General features: G+C 45.8%; 2 protein-coding genes across 3 annotated transcripts in view; both read left to right on the plus strand.

Moving 5' to 3' along the window:
* SLC35F4 (solute carrier family 35 member F4) overlaps window positions 1-7,461 on the plus strand; it is a 120,468-nt gene extending 113,007 nt beyond the window's left edge. For both annotated transcript variants that reach the window (XM_054286857.1, XM_054286858.1), the window contains 4 exons: window positions 2,799-2,924; window positions 3,988-4,180; window positions 5,462-5,551; window positions 7,045-7,461. In XM_054286857.1, coding sequence (XP_054142832.1) covers window positions 2,799-2,924; window positions 3,988-4,180; window positions 5,462-5,551; window positions 7,045-7,286 — 651 coding nt within the window. In that variant the 3' untranslated portion in view covers window positions 7,287-7,461. The remainder of the gene's footprint in view (window positions 1-2,798; window positions 2,925-3,987; window positions 4,181-5,461; window positions 5,552-7,044) is intronic.
* A 6,265-nt stretch (window positions 7,462-13,726) lies between these two features.
* On the plus strand, window positions 13,727-23,259 carry CCDC198 (coiled-coil domain containing 198). The gene is given in 6 exon segments (XM_054286860.1): window positions 13,727-13,910; window positions 17,499-17,575; window positions 20,169-20,255; window positions 21,274-21,372; window positions 22,217-22,409; window positions 23,051-23,259. Coding segments are annotated over 6 exon segments (849 nt in total).
* Window positions 23,260-23,995: the final 736 nt, after the last annotated feature.

Genomic DNA, 23,995 nt, shown 5'->3' on the forward strand with positions numbered 1-23,995 from the left:
CTTTATAAATAATTGATTAAATTAGGGATCTGGCTCTCTGAATTCGGTTTAGACAGACTGGGAGTGAGATTTTCATGGTAGGAATAAAGGGGATGATGAATGTACTCATTTTCACTGACACAAGGAAAGGGCTGAGCAGTGAGGGCACCAAGAGTTAAATCTCCATCCTTGCCCTTGGAAGGAGGGCATCACTACATTGGACTCTGCTGTTCTGCCTTCTGAGGCTGACACATTGCTGGAAATGCTCCAGCTGGCAGCTGAAATCCTGAATTTCTGTGCAGGGCGGGATGTGAAGGGCAGCCAGGCAGGGCAGGGGGGTTCTGCACTCCCAGAGGAGAGGCTGTGGATGTCTGAGGCTGGGACTGTCCCCTGACCCCTGGCTGTCCCTGGGCATTGCTTTGAGGCTGGGACATCTATGATGTCTCCCAGGATGGCCCCACTGCTGGAATGTGTTATCCTGGGGAGGAAAAGGGGGAAACCTCCTGGTGCCCTCTTGCTAAATCCCTTCCAGATCTCATCCCACCACTGAGAGACTGGGGGGACTCCAGCCCACGTGTCTTGGTTTGAACAGACAGGTTCTGCTTAAGGAGGGCAGGAGCCTCCCCTGAAATGGAAAATGTAAACCCCCCTCCCTCCAAATTATTATGATTTTGAAATTAAAAGGCTCTCAGGCAAAGGTATGGGAATAGGAATAACAGTTCTTTACTAGGAAAACTAAAAAAAAAAAAAAAAACCACCAAAAAAACCCCCCAAATCTAATTGTACAAAAACCCCAAAAAACTACTGACAGAGTCAGAAGAGGAGCTGCCCCCTGTGTGTCAGGGTGGTGTCCCAGCCCCATCCCATGGGGGTTCAGCCCTCCTGCAGTGCCAGCTGTGGCTCTGCTGCAGCAGGGATCCTGCACAAGGGGGGAGTTTTCCTCTGCAGCTCCAGGGCTGCTGCAGATGGGCCTGGGCTCCCTCTGGCAATGCAGGGCAGCAGAAAGCTGCTCCTCTGGCAATGCAGGGGGCAAAGGCTGCTGGGGTGTCCCAACCCTCAGATTGGATCCAGGTAGGAATGCTTGGCTCCTCCCCTGGGCGGAGCATCTCCCCATGGGATGCTGGGATTGGCTCAGCCCTGCAGGGACACTCAGTGGCCATGGACAGAAGATAATTAATAATTAATAGCCCATTAACAGAAGAGATCTGGAGGGAGAATTGGTTGTGGAAGACATAAAGTAAAAACTGCCCAAAGAACAGCAGAGAACTGCCCCACCTCTAGCAGATGGAAATAGAATATCCCCATTTCCAACCTAAGACACCACAGCGCCTGGGAATCTGGATTTCAGCTCCATTTCATGGTGAATTTGGAGTATCAGTGGTACCCTCAGGTTTTGCTGACTCGTATCCTGGAGTTGGGGTGTTTTACATGGAAGCAAGGTGGGACACAGACTTGCATGGGGTTTGTGCCTTTGGCACAGCCTCTGCCATGTGAAGGGACACCTGTATGCCTCAAGGACCGGTGAAATAGGGCTGATGGTGAGGGGGAAGGACTCACAGCTGCACCCAGGAGATGAGTTTTCCTGGGGAGATGCTGGATGCCTATGGGATTTAAGAGCACTGATTTTTTTACCTGCAGTCTCAGAGACTGGCCCTGCCCTGGCAGGTGATTCTGGGTTCCCCATTGTCCCCTGTGTGGGAACAGCTGCACCTGAGTCAGTCGTGTGTCCCTGTCCAGTGTGTCCCATGGCTTTGCTCTGCTGTCTGGCTCTGCTGAAGTTATCTTGTGGGATTTTTGGTGCTTGCTGCCTCTGTCTGGCTCACATCTGCCTGGGAGGAGTGTCAGTGGTTTTCTGGGACTCTTGGCAAAACTGTGAGCTCTGAAAGGCTGTTTTACAGGAGGGCACATGTTTGGATCAAGATGAAGTCTTTGAAGTCTGTGGGCCGAAGCTTATTTTTAAATCCAGGACTGAATGTTTCTTAGATGAAATTCAGTGAGGTTTTCAAGAGGCAGAGTGCCCATATCACATTGTGTTGGCTCAGGAGATGTGCACTGGCTCAGGAAACACTCAGTGGAAGTTGGGTATTCAGTGCCTTTGAAGTTCACACCCCACATTTACCTGCTGAGGGCAGTTAGGTGGAGACGGGGAGTTTTTTAAAGAATAAAACACTTTGGGCTCCCTTCCACTTCCTTAAGGTTCTTGAAGTCAAGACCCAGGATTTCAGATGTGGTGCAGTTAATGATTCCTGTTCTTTTTCTTTGAAGCTGGTTAAATGCTCTCTCTGGGATTTTCAAATGAGGCCAAAAAACCTAAGCACAGATGTAAAGCTTCATGAAGAAATTTGGTCGTATCTGTGCAAAAAAACCTCTCAGGGCACAGCCAAAACAGCTGGAAGAGCTCCCTGTGGTATCCTGGTATTCCAAAATACAGGGCTCGTTCCCCTGGACTAATTTCCAGGCTGTTTGGCCATCTATTATTTGCATTTCAAGTCAAATTGATGGCTTTGATAAATATTTCTTTTGTTGTACAGTAGAGCGTGATGCCTTAAAATTCCTTGATCTTGCAGTTGCCTCTCCAAGCTGGATGTTTAGCTGACAAAATCCATAATGATGGATGTTCTGTCAGCAGGCCCCAGTGCTGTAGATCCACATTCCTGTCAGTGCACACACTTTCATTTTGCTTTACATCCCTCCCACGATCTTTCCTATTTGAGGGAGAATAAGAAAGCTCCAGGTCAGAGCAAGAGGGTAATGGCGCTCTTGAGAAGCCCCTCCCAGTGGTGATCTCAGCTTCACACTGCTTTGCTTTGTCTGTGCAGATAGTGGCAGCAATAATGGCAATCACAGGAATTGTGATGATGGCATATGCAGATGGTTTCCAGGGTGATTCAATTATTGGGGTGGCCTACGCCGTGGGATCAGCCTCCACATCTGCGCTGTATAAGGTAGGGCACAACTGTTTGTTGGCATTGCTAAATTCATTCACATTAAAAAGACACAAATGCAAAGAGAGTGGCTGTAAAATAAATGTTTTGTTGTGTTCCTCACTCCTGCGTCACCCACGTTGTGACAATGTCAGGAAATCTGCTGTGACAGTAATTAGTTGTCATCTGCCAATTACCCAGAATGGCTTTTCTTGATGAGCCTTTAATGAAATCTCCACTGCCACGCCAGGAGGAGTTTAAGATCATTTTTAAATCATGATAACAAGAGTTCATCAGCACTTTTCAAAGGGGCCTCTCCATGTGCAGCAGGGAGGGGAGCCAGGATGGACAACTCATCCCAGGTCTGCCCTGGGCTCAGAGCCCTGTGTGAGCCTGGCACAGCCTGTTCATCAGAGACCCTTCTGCTTGCAAGGAGTGGCTGCTCTGGAGGATGAGGGCTGGGAAAGGCAGGGATTCTGTCTCAGGAACAGGTTGGGCTGAGCGTGGCTGGGTTTGTTTTCAGCTGCGTGTGTTAAGTCTGGAGTGGGTTGTGGTGGAAACCCTTGCAGCTTTAGACTTTTCTCATCTCTTAAATTTGTTGTAGCCTTTCAAAAGTCACTCAAAGTCCATGAATTGAGGCTCATAGAGGACAGGTTCTCACAGAGTGAGCCCTTCCAGGCTGGTTTTCTTCTCACAGCAGGGTCATGCTGTGGAAGTCACTGGAGCCCCTTCCCAAATCCCAGTGTTGCCACACTCAGCCCAAATCCTCTGCACTTGCTGCATAAGTGGTGTGCCCTTGAGTTCTTGGTTTATTCTTGGTTTTTCCTGGGTTCTTCTACACTTGCTCCTCGTGGCATCTTTTGTAAAGCTTTGTTATACAGACTCAGCCATCCCCATGGTAAAGACATGGAGCTAAAGCCCAGGAAAGGGCAGAAATCTCACAAAAAATCCCCTTGCAAGACTCTTGAGTGGGAAAAGGGCTGGGCTGTGGCAAGTTGGCCTTTGCTGCACTCTCCCCAAGGGAATGGAGTGCTTCCACAACAGCCATGGAATCTAAACCCCTCCTCTCTCCTCCCCTTTGCAGGTTTTGTTCAAAATGTTTCTTGGGAGTGCAAACTTTGGGGAGGCAGCTCATTTCGTGTCCACCCTGGGCTTCTTCAACTTCATCTTCATCTCCATCACCCCCATCATCCTCTACTTCACAAAAGTGGAGTACTGGTACCCCTTCTCTGCTGTGCCATGGGGTTACCTGTGTGGAGTGGCTGGCCTCTGGTTAGGTAAGTGAGAAAAAAAATTATTTATTTATTTATTTTACTAGGTAAATGATAAAACTATTTATTTATTTATTTTACCCCTCCAACCCTTTATAAAATTGACCTCAGGCACAATTTCCCCCCTGTCCCCTTAAGCAGCTGAGCTCTCTCACAGATTAATTCTGGTCCCAGTGCAAACTGGTGCTCCTTAGAAATGATTCATATTTTTCATTACACTTCGTGAAACATTACTATTAATTGAGATACAGTTAATAATTGATAGGTAAGCATAGTTATAATTAATAATAATTAATAATTAACAGTAATAGCAGGGAGTAAACATGAAGCAGCACTACTAATTGCCCATTTTTTCATCCCTACCATAGTTCCACACCAATGCCCCTGTCTCTGGCACAGTTTGACTGCTTTAAATCCCATTTCAAGGGGCTGCATGTTCCCAGTCAGCTCCTGGGGGATGTTTGTGCTGGGGGTGCTGCAGGCTCTGCGCAGGGCTCACATAAGGCTCCCTCTTTCTGAGCCAGAATTGCCAGCAAAATATCTGTTAGATTCAGCCCAGGGGCATTTTAATTTCCACACATAACAACATCCTTTCCTTTGGTAAAGTCTCTTTTATTCCATAATTGAAAAGGTTTTTGTCTCACCAGTGTTTATTAAATGGAAGCAAAGAGAATGTCATTGCCAATCCCATCCTGAGCTGCTGGGAGCTCCTTGAGCTGCTCCAACCACAGCTGCAGCTGCCCTGTGAGCTCCTGGGGGACCAAAATTAGGGATAATTTATCACCCAAGTGCAGAAACCCAACCTCATGCAGGGGACTCAGCAGCAGGACTGGGTGGTGGATGATCAACAACTTAAGTTTGTTTTTAATCTTTGAAGGAAAAGTTAAACTTAAGCAAACTTTAAGTTTTTTTTTTTTTAATCTTTCAATGACATTGGAGCTCTCTGGGAGTGCTGTCATGTAACAAAAACACTCCAAAACAACAAAAGACCAGGTTTTTTGGTACCTGATTAAAGCCTGTGCAAAGCCATGGAATATGATAACCTCAGTATTATGGTTTGGGAAAGGCCATTCAACCCTCCCTTTTCCCCCGTGAAGAATTTCCTCTAATTTCATATAGAAAAAAACAAAATCAATCACTTTGTAACAACTCCCTCATTGTGATATGGGTACTTAATACCACATAGTAATATCACATATTGTACCTGTAGGGTCTAGGTGGAGGAGAAATACCTCATTCTGCTGTTTCCCCCCATTTTCATGGGTTATTTTCTCTGTTTTCCCCTAGCTTTCAACATCCTGGTTAACGTTGGGGTGGTGCTGACCTACCCCATCCTGATCTCCATCGGCACCGTGCTCAGTGTCCCTGGAAATGCAGGTACCACTGCCACAGCTGCTGCTGTTGCTGCCAGAATGAGCCCAGGGGAGCTCAGAAATCAGTTTATTGCTTAAATAATTTGTTGGGTGGAAATTTAAGACAGAGTTCTGTCTTAAAAAATCTCTGCTCTTGAACAGCTCTCTGCTCTTCAGTCTCAGCCTCATCACCCTTAGGGGTTTGAGCACAGAAAAGATCTGGTTTTGGGGAATGCAGATGTGAAGCCATGGCTGTGGGAGGCTGCCTGAGGCTCAGGTGGGCTCTGGGGGCTGCCTTGCAGCTGGGAGGATGGGCCTGGAGGCACTGGAGCTCTCTGGCCCATGGCTGCTCTCTCCCCATCCCTGGTTCCTGCAGCCTGAGGGAGCTCTCTGCTGGTGCAGCCTGTTGTGGATAAAGAGTTACCAGAAAGTGCCTTCTGTCTCAGAAATCACAGAATCACAGGGTCATTAAGGCTGGAAAAGACCTCCAAGGTGATCAAGTCCAACCTTCAACCAAATATCCCTGTGCTCACTACACCATGAAGTTCCATGTCCACTCATTTTTTGGACACTTTGAGGGATGGTGACTCCACCACTGCCCTGGGCAGCCTGTGCCTCTGCCTTACCAATCTTTCAAAGAAGAATTTTTTCCAAATATCCAATCTGTCCCAACTTGGGGTCTTTTCCCTTTCTCCTGTCCCTTGTTCCCTGGGAGCAGAGCCTGAGCCCCACCTTATAGTATTTGGGTTCCCCCCATATGAAGGAAGGAATGGTGAATCTGACTTCATGTTCTTAGAAGGCTAATTTATTATTTTAGGATACTATATTATATTAAAGAATACTACACTAAACTATACTAATGAATACAGAAAGGATACTTACAGAATGCTAAAAAGATAGTAATGAAAATTTGTGACTCTCTTCAGAGTCCTGACACAGCTTGGCACTGATTTGCTATTGAGTCAAAACCACTCATGCTAGAATCCAATGGAACAATCACCTGTGAGTAAACAATTTCCAGACACATTCCACATGAGCAAAACAGAGGAGAAGCAAATGAGATAATTGTTGTTTTCTTTTTCTCTGAGGCTTCTCAGCTTCCCAGGAGAAAAATCCCGGGTGAAGGGATTTTTTCCCAGAGAATGTGAATGCCCCAGCACCTGGCTGCACCCTCTCCTTGCAGAGAGCAAGAAGGTCCCCCCTGAGCCTCCTTTTCTCCAGGCTGAGCCCCCTTCACCATGGAACTCCTGAAGTTTAATCCAGCCCCTCCAGAGGGGTGGATTAAAGATGGCTTTAATCCATCCTCCTTCCTCAGAGCCTGCACAAGGGGGTGAGGACAGAGGAGCTGTGGCACCTTCAGCACTGCCCTGTCGGATCAAAGCTCAGGGAGATCTGAGAGCCCCACGGCCAGTGTCACCCCCAGAGTGTGACAGAGGGTCACAGGGACGTGCCAGGCTGCTCCTGGTGCCATCCTCCACCCTGCTGCTGTTCTGATTCTGTTCTTTCCTCTCCTCCCAGCCGTGGATCTGTTGAAGCACAAAATGATCTTCAGCGTGGTGCGGCTGGGGGCCACCATCATCATCTGCATGGGCTTCCTGCTCATGCTGCTGCCCGAGGAGTGGGACGAGATCACGCTGAGGTTCATCAACAGCCTGAAGGAGAAGAAGAGCGAGGATCACTCCGAGGACATCACGGAATCCAGCGTGCACACGAGGAGCAGGAGCAGAGCCAACGGGACAGTGTCCATCCCGCTGGCGTAGGGCTGGAGGAGCCTCCCTGCAGGCAGATGTATATTCTGTGAATATAGCTTAACTCTCCTCACCACCTGTATGCTTCAAAAAACATCATCTAACCTGAGCAGGGGGTGAACTGTAAGATAAGAGAAGTACATCTATAATAAATGTTTACATTTATACACTTAACGAGGAACGGGTGTAAATAACTGCAATAAAATCTTTTGTAATAAACAGATCTTTGAGTTTGTGTCTTTCTGAGCTGGTGAGTTTAAAATGTGGATCAAGTTTACGTCATTTATCTCTCTTTGCTGGCAGAGGTGGAGCCATTTTGGAGGATACAAATCTTGGATATTTCCAGCTAAATCTCAAAATTTAATGTCTTGACTTGCTTTCAATGAAGTGCCCTTTCAGTGAGGTAGCAGTTTTGGAAAAGCATTGCAAACCTCTCCTGGCATTTTGGAGAATTTATTTCTGATGTTCACATTGATATTCCCAATTATTATCAGAATAAATATTCCATGGTGTGCAGAACATGAGGCCTCTCCTCCCAGACCACGCTGAGCTCTGCCTCCTTCCAAAACCACCTTTCTAAAAGTGGTGCTGGAATTTGAGTGCCTTAGTAAAGCAAAAAATAGCTTTATTTAGCTTGTTTTCTCCCAGAAAAGCTGCACTCCCAGCTGAGCTACAAGAGTTTCAGGAGAGATGGAACCCCCTGGATTGCCACATTCCCTTGGAAATGCCATTTCCTATTTTCTAGAGCATTGGGACAAATGAACATTTTTCTTAACCTCTACTGTGGAAAAGTCTTTCAAAAGCCAAATCAAACCAACCAACCTCTCAATCCCTTCCCTAGGCCTGCTGCTGTGTAATTTAGGCTGGTTTGCACCATTCCTGGGATTGACCACTCAAGACTGTCTTTATTTGAGAGCACTTGATAGGCAGACAAACGTTATTTTTTAAAGGAAGAATAAAACCAACTGAAAAGTAGTTAGGGGTGGTTTTTTATGGTATTTCTGCCAGTGAAAAAATAATGTAAATAATAATTTATTTGACTCTTTTTATTTGACTCTTCTGTTGGATGTTTTATAAATCTTTTAATGTTCATGTCTAAACTGTTCCTTGCAGCCAGCAGAGAAGAAAAAATATTTGTGTGTTTTTAAAAGAAAAACCACAAACTTGGGCTGTTTCATCAAATGGCTGCAGAATGAGGGCTGCAAAAACCAACCCAAGTGTCCCCCATGCCCTCAACCCAAAGAGAGGTGCAAGGTTTGCATGCACACACAAACCTCTTACAGCTCCAGGTCTGCTGCTTTTGAGGAGAGACAGACAAAAAACATTCCCAAAAAGTTAATTATAAAGATACTGATGGGCTGAAAGCACCCAGCACATGGCAGCGTGGCCTCTCCCCACAGTTTAGGAGCTGATACATCCATTTGCATTGCTAGATAGCTTTGGGGATGTGTTTTACTGAAATTTTAGCTCCTGCCAAACTGAACACATGGGGAAAACAAAACTTTCAGCATGCACTGATGAGTACTTTTTGGCAAGCAGCCTCATGGCAGCATCTTCAGGCCCAGGACTGGATCCTTCAAGGAAATCATTGAGAATTCTGCAGGGAAAATCCTGTGAAATCCCATTGTTTTGAGTCAGCTTTCCCCTGCTTGAGTCATTCCATGGCCAGGGGCACAGGGTGTTAAAAACATTGTGATCCCAGCAAGGAAGGCTTGAGCAGAGAACCCCTGCTTTGACTTGGTGTTCTCAGAATGATTCAGGTTGCAATAGTCACGTGTGTGAATTCTTTGCTTCTTTTTGCCAGGATCAGGATTAAATGGCAAGATGGAATTTCTTGTTGGGACTCAGATGTTTATTAGTTCTTATCTCTGTCACAGTCTCACAAACCCTGAGTTCTGCAGCACTTCACTCTAACAAACTAAAAATGGAGCCCCCTCTCTCTCTTTACAAGGCCTTTGAAGGATAAACTGTCCAATTAAAAAATTACACCTGAATTATTTTTACTTTTAACCCAATAATCAGCCACCCCTGCCTGCAATGGGGACTTTTTTATCCAATTACACAAAACCACCCAAACCCATGAAGAAGAAAGTGAAGAAGAAGGACCAGCCTCCACCCTAAAACCTCTATCTTGCCTTATATATATTACTATATTGTAAAACTCTGAGTTTTCCACTCTGTGATATCACACACTTCTATTCAAACTCCACACCATAATCCCAGTTCTATCACTCCATTTTGGAAGCTTCTCCACCGCCTCAAGTCAGTGCAATGTTCTCTTGGGGGTCAGTGCCTGTCAGCACAGAAAGTCTAAAATTCTCAGTAACCAGGGTTCCAACAGAATGGCTCTTAAAAATCTTTTAGTCTCATCCCCCTGCCATGGGCAGGGACACCATCCACTATCCCAGGTTGCTCCGAGCCCCATCCAACCTGGCCTGGAACACTTCCAGGGATCCAGGGGCAGCCACAGCTTCTCTGGGCACCTTCCCAGATGTTTTCCAGGGGTGCTCATCCCCTTCAGCAATGCCTTAAACCCTCTCCTTCTCCCTCTGCCCAGCCTCCAGTTCAAATTCCTCATTCAGCATGGACATAATGATTTTCCCTTATGTGTGTGTGTGTATGAGCTGTATGGAGTGCAGCTCAGCCTTTCAGCTGGAGAAAACCCCACCAAACCCAAGAAATCAGACAACAAACAGGGAATCTTTGGCCTGATGCTGTTGGTGATCCATCAGAGGAGCAGCTAACCAAAAATCACCCCCATCAAGGGATCAGACATCAGCACCTCCACTGCTGTGGGTGTCTCTGGCAGCCCCTTCTGCCCTCTCCATCAATGTCAGGCTCCAATCCTCCAATTTCTGTGGCGCCAATCTCCCAAGGAAAATGCCACTTTTGATCCAGCAGCTGTGTTACCATACTCTCCTTATCAGTGGAAGGAGAACAGAACGTGTCAGTTTGTCCAACCTCCTATATCCACAGGAGCTGCCAATCCATGGGGATTGCAGAGCCTGCAGTTATGGCAAGCAGATATCACAGAATTTCCCATCTTTTGGGAAATTCAGAAATATCCATGTATCACTGGACACCTTTTCAGGTGCAGGTTTTGCCTCCTTGCATACAGGAGGAACAGCCAAGCATGTTTGCCATCACTTTTTGCAGGCATTTGCTTCACTATGTGGGCCTCCAGAAATAAAAACAATATTCCAGCCTACACAGGGTAAAAAGGAGCCACATTTTAATGGATTGGGGTGTTTGTCACACCTTTGGCATTCCATGGCAATCATTGAGAGAACACATCACACTTTGGAATCCCTCCCTGCCAAGCTGACAGTCAGGGCAAGCATCTGTAATTGCTTTTGATGAAAAAGTGACTCAGTTTTGCTTGTTCAAAGTGGCAAAGCACTCTCCATGATCATCGTTCGTTTTTCTGCTCTTGCATTTCCTTCCTCTAAGAATCCTGGAAGTGAACAACGTGCTCTAATATGCAAAACAAAATATTTGTTATTTCTCTGCTGTAAAACCTTATGCAAACATGAAAGGTAGTGATACAAACTATGATTATCAACTTCCTTTAAGGCTGATCCTTCTATTTTTCTATTCTGGAGCATCCCCAGCAGTGCCTGCCCTCTTTGGGCGGTGTCATCAGCACCACCCTTGTCCCCAGCTTGAGCTGAGCTAAGATCAATGTCAAAAGCAGCAGACGGAGGAAGGAGCTGTGTTCCTTGACCTCACAGACGTGTAACAACAAGCTCCATCAGCCACAGCAGTTTGTGTCCCAGCCAGGGATGTTTTCCTCTCTTTGCTGATCCATTTGTTCCCTCTGTCACTGCCTGAACGTGCTGCAAGCAGGATAAAAACCAGCCTGCATTGCTGGGCTTGTTTCTGCTTCACTCACTGCGGATTGGCAGAAAAGCTCAGGTGTTATTTTGGCAAAAATCCACCCCTCCCATTTTCCATCTCCTCCTTTGCCCACATTTTTTTTGTGATTTAAAATCAATTTTTGAGGAGAAGCTTTAAGGCAGGGGTGATCCCCTGCTGCAGTTGGGTGTTTGAGTGATTCCCCATTGTATTTGCATTGGAAGAAATGATGAATCTGACTCCATGTTCTCAAAGGCTAATTTATTATTTTATAATATATAAAAACTATATAAAATATATATTCAAGTATATGCAATACATATAACATATTAATTAATACACATTAATTAATATATATTAATTAATCAATATATAAAAATAATATATTAATATATAGTGTATTATATATTAATGTAATTACAACATATATTAATATAAAACTAATGTTACTTTTATATATTAATATTAATAATAAACGGTATTAATATTTTATTTTAATATTAATGTTAATTATAATTTATATCAATATTTTTATGATCATTTTATAATATTATAGTAAAGAATACCATACTATACTAAAGAATACTGAAAGGACACTTACTAAAAGGCTAAAAAACTAATAATGAAAACTCATGACTCTTTCCAGAGTCTTGACGCAGCTTGGCCCTGATTGGCCAATGAGCCAAAACAACTCTCAGCAGAACCCAATGAAACAATCACCTGTGGGTAAACAATCTCCAAACACATTCCACATGAGCAAAACACAGGAGAAGCAAATGAGATAATTATTGTTTTCTTTTTCTCTGAGGCTTCTCAGCTTCCCAGGAGAAAATTTTTTTTCAGAGAATGTGAATGCCACAGTTCCCCTTGGTTCAGTTTTGCCCTGTGTGAAGGGGAGTAACAAACTCTGCCCTGAGTCATGGCACTGCCCTGCCCTTGAATTTTTCCCAGTATCTTCCTAAAAGCAAGGGCATCAGAGCACTTCGTAGCCAGTGATTACATTTTGACTGCGATAAATTTGCTGAAAAATCCAATTCTGGTGGGATCATCATCACTTACAAGTTCCAGCTGAGTTTGGGAGAGACTTTAAAGCAGTAAATGAAATGGGAAAAAGGGATAAAATTCTTCCAGCTCTCCTGGCAGGTCCCTAAAGGCACTATATGGGACCAAAGCTCCTCCAGCCCCACGGTTCTTCAGCACAGTACTCAGGAATTTCACTGAACTTCACAGATAGACAAAATAAAATAACATTTTGCATTAAATAACCTCCAGTTCAAGAGCAGGATGAGCATCCCTGCCCAGGATCTCAGCTGGCCCCAGTGAACTGCAGCAAGGGCATCCTCCTGCAGCTCCCCTCACCCCAAACCTTCAGCTGCTGCTCTTGGGCTCTTTGCTTTTCAGAGTAAAACCCTCTGAGGAGGGAACATGGGCAGGAGAGGGGACTGGGGAGTGTGGGGGGCCTGGCAGGATTTTGGCAGCACCTGGGTAAAACAGACAAAGCACATGGGTAAAACACCAGATAAAGTACCATGAGCTTCACTATCCACGTGGGTTTCCACGGCTCCCACACATCCATCACTGCATTTAATTCATTATTTTCCCAAGCTGCTTAACAGGAATGACCTGTTCTCAGCTGAGGGAAGGTAATTAAAATAAAAAGGAAAAATAGACAGTGAGCATTGAGAAATTCTGGTTAAAATCTCAGGGTGTTGATTTTGCATTTTCATTTGAAAAGAAGAAGGAAAAAAAAATTACAGGCCAGGCTGCTCTGCTCCCTTGTGCCCTGTGGGACCTGGGAAAAGCAAAGTCATGAGAGATGTTGGTGCTTTGTGGCTGAAAACATGAACTGGTTGGGATTTTCCAGGGATGAATATTTTCTCCTGGGTGCAACCTGGTCTAGTGGAAAGTGTCCCTGCCCATGGCTGGGGGATGGAACCAGAAGATCTTTAAGGCCCTTTCCAACCCAAACCCTTCTATGATCCTTTGCTTTTATGAACTAACAAATATGACTCACTTTTACCAATATTCTCAGTTAGTTTTGTCCTAAAGCTGCTTTTTTTTCCAGCAGCGTCCTCAGGCAGTAGCATCAAAGGTAGGGGAAACTCCTAGGCAAGGCTTTATTTCCAGGCCAGGCTTTACACCTAGGCCAGGCTTTATTCCCTGGCTGCTTCTCCCATGCAGGATGGGAGACACTTTAACCCTTCTGGAGTTCCAGGGACTGAATTTCCTTCCAAAACCTGAAGATTTAGCACAAGAACTGCTTGAAGAAATACCTGCAGGCCAGCTGAGGTGGTGGTCCTGGCTGAAAATCTCTTGTAGGTAAAAACCAAAGTTGAGGTGGTGGCCCTGGCTGAAAATCACTCGTAGGTAAAACCCAAAGTTTCTCCAGGGCTTGGCACTGGCTCCAGAGCTGCTTCCCCATCTGTCCTCCCTGCAGGGGAATGGCTGGGAAGGGTCAATGTTTAACCAAGGTGGGAAGGACATGTGTGGGAGCTGGCAGGGCCCTGGCTGGCTGACAGAGATCCCTCTCCACGCTCAGGAGGGAGGATGGTTCCTGAGGGCTTTTCCTGCTCCCCCCAGAGCCCAGGCTCTGCAGGATGGGCCTGAGCTCCTCCAGGGTGACCAGGGTGGCCCCAGTGCCCACCCAGGGGGATGTGCCCGCTCTGGGTGCCCTGCAGGGGCTGCCCACAGAGCCAGGCCAGGCCCCAGCCTGGGGAAGACCAATATTCCAGCTGGAACTGCCTCCCCTGAGGGAGACCTGGTACGGGAGAGCCTCGGCAGGTGAGGGGGCATTGCTGGGACGTTGTTGTCACCTGGGATCACTGAGGCTGTGGCTGTGCTGGCTGCACTGGGGGTGGGTGCAGGGGGGGGCTGTGCTGCCTCAGCTGCTTTGTGCCATTTGTGCCATTTCCAGAGTGAAAAAAATGCCAATCACTTGTTTTTAGAATTTTAAAAGTTTAATAGTAATGAAATGGTTATAAGAATAGTAATATAATTAGAGTAATAATAGTTTGGACAATTTTAATTAGGACAATATGAGACAATAAGAACAAAGAGTTACAGACAGTCCGGGTACCTTTTCTGGGCAAAATAAGCCCGAAAAAAGACCCACGTTAACAGAGGATTACCCCTTAAAAGCAACAGCCTGTTGCATATTCATACACCTCATCCATGATGCATAAATTCCATTCAAACACAGGATTCTGTCTGGTCAGTGTCAACTTCTTCCTCTGAATCCTGGCAGCATCTTCAGGACTGAGTGAGGCAGGAAGAAGTTCATTTCTTCTGATAATGGAGCAATAAATTCTCTTTCTCTGAAAGATTTAGGTGTCCTGTGGCTTCTATCTCAGTGTGAGACCTTTCTTTAGAAAAAAAAGTATCCTACATAGCATAGTTTCTATTTTAACCTCTTGTTATAACCTAAAACTATATTTAACACTCTACTTAAGAAAATTAACACAGCATAGCATTCTAACATAACACATCTAATATTAATTTTAATATTTGCGAAAATCCAATCATAAAATAAGCATTTTTCACACCAGGATGTTTCAGCTTTGGGAAAACTTATCTTTCCCTTTCCAGTGTTTTGGAAAGTGTCTCACTCAACAGAGCCCAGCTCCTTGCTCTCATCAGACACCCCTGGGTGCAGCCCAGCATCCCCGTGGCACCCCCTGTGACCCCATCCCAGCCCTGTCCTGCCCACCTGCCCCTGCCAGGCACAGCTCTGCCCTGATCACAATCAGATCCTGGCCAGGTAAACTCAGCACTGGAATCAACGATGAATTTTCAGGAGCAGAGGAAGGCAGAGAGCCTGGCTGTGCTTCCCTACAACCAGCCTCCAAACTCCATCCACTCCCAAATCCTTCCCAGAGCTCTGCATCTGTCTGGAAGAGGAGGTGCAGCTCTCCACAAGGAGCTGGATGCTCACAAATGCTTCCCACAGCTCTCAGGGCAGTGTGGGGAGAAACATCCATGAAAACCAGGAAATGTGAGGAAGGGAGAGGCAGAGGGAGGAGGATCTGCGCTCCCAGCACCCCCTCCCTGCTCCTCCACTCCCAAAAATCAATTTCTGACCCACACCAAGCAGGGTTAAGCATTGCTGCTTCACCAGAGGCTGGGTGTTTCCTCCTGGATCGTTCATCAGGTGGCATCAGGAAGCAGTGAGAGCAAATAAACCTCTGGAGTGATAGCAGTGACATTCCCAGAACTGAGGTTTGGGGGAGAATACAAATCAGGTCTTGCTGTAGAAAAGCAGGTTTTATGTGCTCCACGAGAGCAAGAACAGCCAAATGTTCCTGTTCTGGGAAATTATCGCTGGGCATTTAACAAATGCTTGTTTAAAAAAAGTGTATTTTATTAAAAAATTAATAAATGCAATCTTCCATTACTTTCCATTTTCAGAAACAAGATGAGTATGCTCAGGAGGACTTGAGTGAAGTATTAACTCGAGCTGCTGTCTAAATAAGCAAAGCCTCCCAGAGAACTGGTTTAATTTGGTTTATGAGGGTTCAGCTTGGCTTATTTTAAACCCAGATTCCCCCAGAGGGGAGGATCTGCTGCTGCTGAAGTGCAGGGGTGAAAACCAGGAGAACAGGAGCCACAAGGATGCCTTGAGCTGGGGTTTGGTGATTTGGGGACAGCCAGCCCCCAGCTCTGTATCTGCAGAGCACAAGGACAAATGTCCTGCAGGCCCCCATGCATGGATGGCTTGGGAGGGAAAAATCCAAAACAACCCCAAACGCAAACCATCAGGCCTCATAAGGGAGAAATACCTTCCTCAAAGCCCTGCCCTTCACCTGGACAGGCTTCTCTTAAGGCACAGCCACCTCCCTGTGTCATGTCCCTGTCCCCATCTCCATGGGCCACCTCCTTCCCTTTCCTTTCCCCTCAGAAATTCCCTGGGCACCCACTGCCTGCAGACAGAGGCAAAAATTCCCTTTTTCTCTAACAAGCTGCTCTTCCACCATGTGCTCCCTGCAGGTTTGTCTCCAGAGGAGCCTCCTGTGCTGGAGATTTTCCCCTCAGGCTCCCATTCTTGTATGTGTGGAGCAGCCAGAGCTTCACTCCGTGGTTAAACATTGCCAGGGCTCTGCAAAACATTTACCTGGTGGAGGAGGCACCATCTCCCAAATCCCAGCACCTCACAGGAGTAGGAAATTCCTCCCTCTGAGGGTGGTGGGGCACTGGCACAGGGTGCCCAGAGAAGCTGTGGCTGCCCCTGGATCCCTGGAAGTGTCCAAATGTTCCAAGGATGGGGCTTGGAGCAACCTGGGATAGTGGAAAGTGACCCTGCCCATGGAAAGTGGGAAAAAAATGATCTTTAGAGTCACTTCTAACCCAAACCATTCCATGATTCTGTGGTTGTCTTCCCTTTCTTCCCCAAGATCCCAGCCTGGTGATTTTCCATGAGGTTCAGTGAAGTCCCCCATAAACTGACCTCCAAAATACTGCTTTTCTTGTTAAATATGACTAAAATTTGATTAAATTTGACATCAAAAAATGTGATTAAATTTGACATCAGCTAATGCTCTTCCTGCACTTTATCCCCAGCTCTCCTCTGCTCAGCCACACCTCACTGAGCTCCGTGTGTAAAATGTCATTTGAATGCATCTGTTGGGGTGAAAAGGTGGGATAATCAGATAAAATGTTGTGTGAAAGAAATACTTCCTGCACATGCAGGTATTTATTTGTGCAAGAAATGAACAAAAACCCTTTTTGTTTGCAGAGGTGTCCAGCTGAGAGCACCAGCACAGAACAGATCCCAGCCCAGATCCTGTCCAGGCCTCAGAGAAAGCTCTGCCCTAATAACTAACAGGGATCACTGGTGTGTGACACGTTCTTTTGGACTGAGTTCAGGCTCTGGGAGGGCACCCAGCCCTTTAATTCCTGCTGCTGCTGCTGCAGCCCAGCTCTGCCACAGGCAGCAAATCAGCAGAGCTATTGCTCAGTCCCACCAAAAAATAACAATAATCAGGGGCTGAGCAGCAGGAAAAGACCCAAACTCTGCCTGGACATGACTTTAACAGGGCAGGCAGCAGAGATCAGGGATTGCTTGGCCAGCTGGTGGTTTCAGGACATGGGATGAGCAGAATCCCTTGCCCGCCCAAATCCCAGGGCCTGGGAGAGGCTACAGGAGACACAAAGGATGGTGATGGTCATATTTAGAAGCACGAGTGGCTGTAGAGGTATTTAGAAATCAAAATCACACCCTCTTTACTCCTGCAGCCCACAGAATATTCTATGTGTCACTGGAACACACAGCCAGACTTCAGTGGGACATGCCAACCAAAAAATGGGGCACAAAGCTATTGCTGAGAGCACCTGATCACCCCAAAAGTAACTTCATCCATTTCTTCAACCTTTAAGGGCCCCTCTCCTGGAACACCTTGCCGGGACAGGATGGGACCAGCATCATCAAGCAGCACCCACCTCGAAGGCCTCAGGTAAGGCAAACTGAAATATTTGTCTCCTCAAGGCAAGTCTCTTAAACTCCTGGAGATCTATTTCACACCCAAGATAGCTCAGCTACCTTAGAAGGCATAAAATTTTCCAGCCTGGGACAGAGTTTTACCCAGAGTTTTACCCAGTTTTTGGGGTTTTTCTTTGGCTTGCCCAGCAGGGCAGGGTGATGGGCTGGGGCTGTGGGAGGTTTTCTGCCTCCATCCACCCTGTGCTGGTGGCCTCGGTGCCTTCCTGGGGTGATGCCAGCCTGGAGCACGGCTTGTAGTGGCACATGCTGCCATCTAGTGCCACCTTCCAGCTTCATATTTGCCTTTTTGGGGTGTTTTGGATGCTAAAAGATGTGCACTGTCATATTTTCTGAAAAATCCCTTTGCCAGTGTTTCTTCTCCCGGGAAGCTGAGAAGCCTCAGAGAAAAAGGAAAGCAATAATTATCTGATTGCTTCTCCTGTGTTTTGCTGCTTTGGAATGTGGTCTGGAGATTGTTTACCAACAGGTGAATGTTTGATTGGTTCCACGTGAATTGATTTCACTTAATGACCAATCACCATCAGCTGTGTCAGACTCTGAGGAGTCAGTCAGGAGTTTTCATTATCATTCTTGGTAACCTTCTGTCTGTATTCTTTCTCTATTTCAATATCACATAACATAACATAACATAACATAACATAACATAACATAACATAAATATAATATCCTTCTAAGAACAAGGAATTAGACTCATCTCTTCACCTCATCCTGGGGACCCTGCAAATACCACACTTGGCACTGGGGATTAGCGGGGAATTGTCCCTTTTAATGACACTGATTTTTCCTCCTGGATTTTTAAACAGATCCAAAATGACAGCTCGGGATTCAGAAGCAATTCAGTGCAGACATGGCCCTGTTGAGTCTTAACTTTTTTTTTTTGGTTAGGATTGGGATTAAATGTGTGAGATGGCATTTTTTGTTTGGATTTAGATGTTTATTCGTTTTTTATTTCTATTATCGTTTTATAAATTGTGAGTTTTATAGTATTTTATTTCAATACATTTTAAAAATAGAGTTTTACCTCTGTTTTTATAAGGTTTTTTAGGGATAAATTGTTTAACTAAGAAATTACATTTAAATTATTTTTATTTTTAACCTAATAGTTAATTATTTGTGATTTGTAATGTCAACATTTTTATTTAAATGTATAATATTATTTAAACTTATGAAGAAGGACTAGTTTTTGTTATAAATTTTTTATCTTGTTATATATATTTTAATAATATATTTTAATATAGAAATATTGAATAGTAAATATAATCTATTAGTAATAAATAAAATAATAAGTTTAATATGAACTATTAAATGGTGTATAAATATTATTTTAATAAATATTTATATATTTCTATAAATATATAAATATATAAATGAATAATAATTTAAAAATAGATATCGATATATTTTAAAATATTTTTTTAAATTTATTTTAAAGGTTTAAACTCTAAGTTGTCTACTATGTAATATTATACACTTTTATTTAAACTATATACTCATTATCTTAGTTTTGTTATTTAATTTTGGAAGCCTTCTTTATGGCCTCAGGTCAATGCAGTGTTCTTTTGGAGGTCAGTGCTTGTCAGGACAGAAAGTCTAAAATTCTCAGTGACCAGGGTTCCAACATGTCCCCATTTATTGGCCACTTGTTCATAATCAAGGAGTTAATTGTCCCCCAAATAAAATATAATTCACGTGTTACAAAGTCCTTTATGATGTCTCTTTTAATTTTTATTAAGCTGTACTGAGCTCCCTTCCTGGGAGGGAACTCCAGGTGGAACCACCGCCCCTGGGAGTGTTCCAAAAATCGTGTGGATGTGGCACTTGTGGGGACAGGTTTGGTGCTGGACCTGGCAGTGCTGGGGCAATGGTTGGGCTTGATGGTCTGAGGGGTCTTTTCCAGCCTGGTGATTCCATGGACACCAAGCCATGGAATGACCCAGCACCACCTCAGAGCCTGGCACGGTTTAAGGAGGCTCCTTGAGATAAAAACCCATGCTCAGAGCAGCCTGTAGAGCAGGGCTCTGCCTGTTTTCACCAGCCACCAGAAAAGGAACTTTGTCCCATGGACAGCTCTGCAGAGAGAGGTCTTATTTAGGCCAGTAAGAGATCTTATTTAGGCTGGACAGAGGGAATGGTGCTCCAGGTCTCCTCTAATTGGGATCTGCCCTTTGATGACCTGATAGGATTTTTAAGATTATTAAATTATACACACTCAGCTTTGCCATGAAGCAATCTGAGCTGTGGTTTGGCTTCACTCTGGTCTTGCATGGAGCTTTGGGTGCTGTTTGGGCTCAAAGAGAAATACCTGCGGGATGGAATTACTGTCAAACTGGGGCTTTGCTGCCTGTGCTGAAATGTGAAAGATTTCCCCAGTTTTGCCACTCCTGAAGGACCAAATGATGTTCATCTCCCTGAGATGCCAAACTCCTCTCTGTATCCCAAGCAGCTGGGCCAGAATTGGAGCTGGAGGAATGTCAAGGTAGTTTCATATCCTGTTTTATGATCCTGTGGAATGAGCAATGTTAATATTAAAAATCCTGGACTTGCAGAGGCTTGAACCTGCCATCCCTCCCCAAGCAACCGCTCCTGTGAAGCCCTGGAGTCGGCCAGGCGTGGCTACAAGCCCAAAACCAAAGGTAAGTGCAGGATTTTGTGCCCTTCCCCAGGTCATCCCTGGCTGCAGGCTCCTTTTTCCCGCCCCCTTGGGACACCCTGAAGGGCAGAAGTTGGTGTTTAAGCCCTGGCTGTGCTCCTGGCCCTGGCTGAGCCCAGGACACTGAGCTGAAACGCTGCCATGTGGGTGAGAGGATCCAAAATAAGGGGAAAGCTTCCTGATCTCCAGCATGACAGTTCCCTGGATGAGATGGACCTGCTGAGCCAGGATATTTAATATTTTAGAGGCTGAAAGTATGAGAGGCACGTTTTTAAATGAGTTATTTGAGCACCCATCACTTGCAGTTGGTGGGGAGAAGGGAGAGACCTCCTCGCTCTCCCTGTCAGGAATTTGGAGCCAGGGGGGGCTCAGGCTCCTCCCAGGGAACAAGGAATGAGGGGAAGTGCCCTGAGCTTGTGGCAGGAGAGGTTTGGATTGGATTTTAAGGAAAATTCCTTCACTGAAAGCACTGTCAAACATTCAAACAGGCTGCCCAAGGCAGTGGTGGAGTCCCCATCCTGGGGGGATTTCAAAGCCACGTGGATGTGGCACCTGGGGACATGGGTCAGTGGTGGCCTTGGCAGTGCTGAGGGGACAGCTGGACTCCATGATCCTAGATATCTTTTCCAACCTTAACAATTCCATAAGTCTGATTTGAAGGCTGCAAACACTGTGTGCCACAAACAGCCCCTGCAGCCCCAAACATGCAAACGCCGTTCTTCCCTTTGGATCATGAGGTTATCTTGGAGAACCAACTCCAGGCAACAACACCTGGGGGGAAGAAGCACGAACACATCATTTTAATGAAGTTTTTTTCCCCTCCTGCCCCTGAGCTGTGGGATAAACTGCAAGCACAGTGGAAATCTGTGCTGAATTCCTGCAAGCTGGAGATGCTGGCTGCCTTTATCTGGGAGTGCCCGAGGGGTTTGTGAGCTGGTGGCTCTTCCTTTCTCTTTCAGAAAGTGCAGGTGTATTTATTTGCATCTTTAAATACCTCGTAGGTGCTGGGGAAGAGGGGGCAAAGCCTGAATCCCCTCCCTGGCAGGAGGCAGCACTTGCACAAGCTTCGGATGCTGGACTTGACCCGCAAGCGACGAGAGGTAACGCCAAGGTGGATTTGGGGAGTGTCACAGACATCTTTTCATTAAAAATCCTTTCCTTAGGATTCTTTCCTCCTGGGAAGCTGAGAGTCCTCAGGGACAAAATGTAAACAATGGTTATCTGCTGCTGTGGAATGCAACAGGTGCATCTGTGATTGGCCCATGTGGATGTTTGGAATTAATGGCCAATCACAGTCAGGTGGCTCGGACAGAGAGTCCAAGCCACAAACCTTTGTTATCATTCTCTTCTTTCTGTTCTTAGCTTAGCTAGCCTTCTGATTAAACCTTTTCTTCTATTCTTTTAGTAAAGTTTTAATGTAATATATATCATAAAATAATAAATCAAGCCTTCTGAAACATGGAGTCAGATCCTCGTCTCTTCCTTCAACATAAGACCCCTGTGAACACCGTCACAGGGGAGGGGATGGGGGTCTCTCTCCCATGGACCAGGAGGCTTCAGACCTGTTGCTGGGAAGAGGAAATGAAGCTTTCCCTGAGTCTTAGGCAGAGGGTTGGTGGGGAGCATCCCCAGGCCCCTGTGATCAGCAATTATCCTGTGATTTTTCCAACACATTGCCCTCATTTGGCCATGACTCACAGAGAAACCAAAAAATCCCTGTCCCAGTCATGTTCTGTCATGTACCCACTCCGGCAGATTCCATTTGCTTGGGTTAAACTACTCGACTGTGCAATTATTAATTCCAGGGCCAAGCCCCTAACGCTGCACCACGTAGAGCTATTAAAGCACATTAAAGCACATTAAAGCACATTAAAACACATTAAAACACATTAAAACACATTCGCGCCTCTGCTGCTTGTGTTGACAACTCATTTGCAAACCCAGGCGGAGCTGAAGAGGAATCTCCACAGGGAGGCGAAAATCAATAAGCAAAACATCAAGGAATTGAGCCCCAGGGATGTCCCTGGCCCTCCCCAGAGAGGTGACAGCACCGGCAGCCCGGACCCCATCCCTGCTGGGCACAATCAGCGCTTTCCTGAAGACGACCCTGGTAAGTGGAATCATTTTCCAAGGCGATGTAAAACTCGCCAGCCCTCCTAAATGCCATCAGAGGAGTTTCCCTGTGGAAGGTTCATCCACTGCTCCACGTCCTGCAGGGATGAGAAGCAGGTTCAGGGGGGAAAGGCTGAGTTTGCAGGACAAAGCATTGGAAATTGGAATGCAATCACTGAGGCTGATCACTTTTTGGGTTTAGGGTTTTTTTCCCCACTGTCCCTGCAGAAATGGATCTCAGCCTCCTCTTCATCCTGACCTGTCCAAGGGATGAGCCCTGTCCTGCTTTGCCTGCCTGTGAAAACCTCTGGCACAGGCTGGGAGTGTTCCACCCAGGCTGGAAGTGCTTAAATCAGTGAAAAACTCACTGAAGGTGAACTTCCACCAGGAGGAAGGGGAACAAACCTGGCTTCCTATTCCCTTGTGGTTCTCCACCTCAGCTCTGTTCCCCTTGGGGATAAAGCCATATTGCCAGACTGTAATTTCACCAAACATAATCCTGAGTTGTGTTACACCTGCCCCAGACATGGGGTCTGGTCTCAGGATTTTCCTTACCTGCTGTCCACAGCCATTCCCAGCTCAGCTCCAGCTGACTGAGCAGCTCTGCAGAACCATGATATTTTATTTTTGATATTTTATGATATTTTATTTTTTTCTCTCCCCCAGGACTCTGCAGGGCTGAGCCCTCTCCAGGCAGGAGGGGGAAGGTTGACCTGTGGTTCTGCCAGGAGCCACGGACCCGGGATCTGTTCTGGGACTCCTCCAGCACAGACTCTGAGGAGTGGGAAGAGAGGATTCACCACAAACCCACGCTCGTGAGGACCAAGACAGAGAGAATTTCCCTCTTTGATGACTTCTTTGACAGGGATTTCTAGTGGCAGGTGCCAAAGAAATGAGCCCCAGCTCTGGAGGGGCTGGATCCCCCCAGATGGATGGGACGGGGTTGGGGACAGTGAGTGTGGAGTGTCACAGACACATTTTATGAAAAATCCTTTCCTTAGGATTTTTCCTCCTGAGAAGCTGGGAGGCCTCAGGAACAAAATGTAAACAATGGTTATCTGCTGCTGTGGAATGCAACAGGTGCATCTGGGATTGGTGTCATGTGGTTGTTTCTAATTAATGGCCAATCACACTCAGCTGGCTCAGACAGAGAGCTGAGCCACAAACCTTTGTTATTATTCCTTCTTTTTCTATTCTTAGCTAGCCTTCTGAAGAAATCCTTTCTTCTATTCTTTTAGCATAGTTTTAATATAATATATATCATCAAATATTGAATCAAGGCTTCTGAAACATGGAGTCAGATCCTCGTCTCTTCCCTCATCCTCAGACCCCTGTGAACACCGTCACAGTGGGGGAGTGAGGGAAAGATAGGAAAAGGCAGATATTTCTAGTTAAAAAATACAACTTTGGGCTAAAGGGGACACTGGAATTAAGTTCTGTACCTGTCCCAGATGCCATCCTTGTTCTAGACCACAGTCCCCTGATTTCTAAAACAGGGATATAATTGTGGCTTCTGAAAGAATTTTATTATAGAATCAGAATGGTTTGCATTGGAAGGGACCTTAAATATCCTCTAATTCCAGCTCTGTAAATGCTGGGAGAGGAATTTCT

This window comes from Melozone crissalis, unplaced genomic scaffold (genome assembly GCF_028551555.1).
Source record: "Melozone crissalis strain CALT ecotype California unplaced genomic scaffold, PUWL_Pcris_2 ptg000056l_1, whole genome shotgun sequence".
Lineage (NCBI taxonomy): Eukaryota > Metazoa > Chordata > Aves > Passeriformes > Passerellidae > Melozone > Melozone crissalis.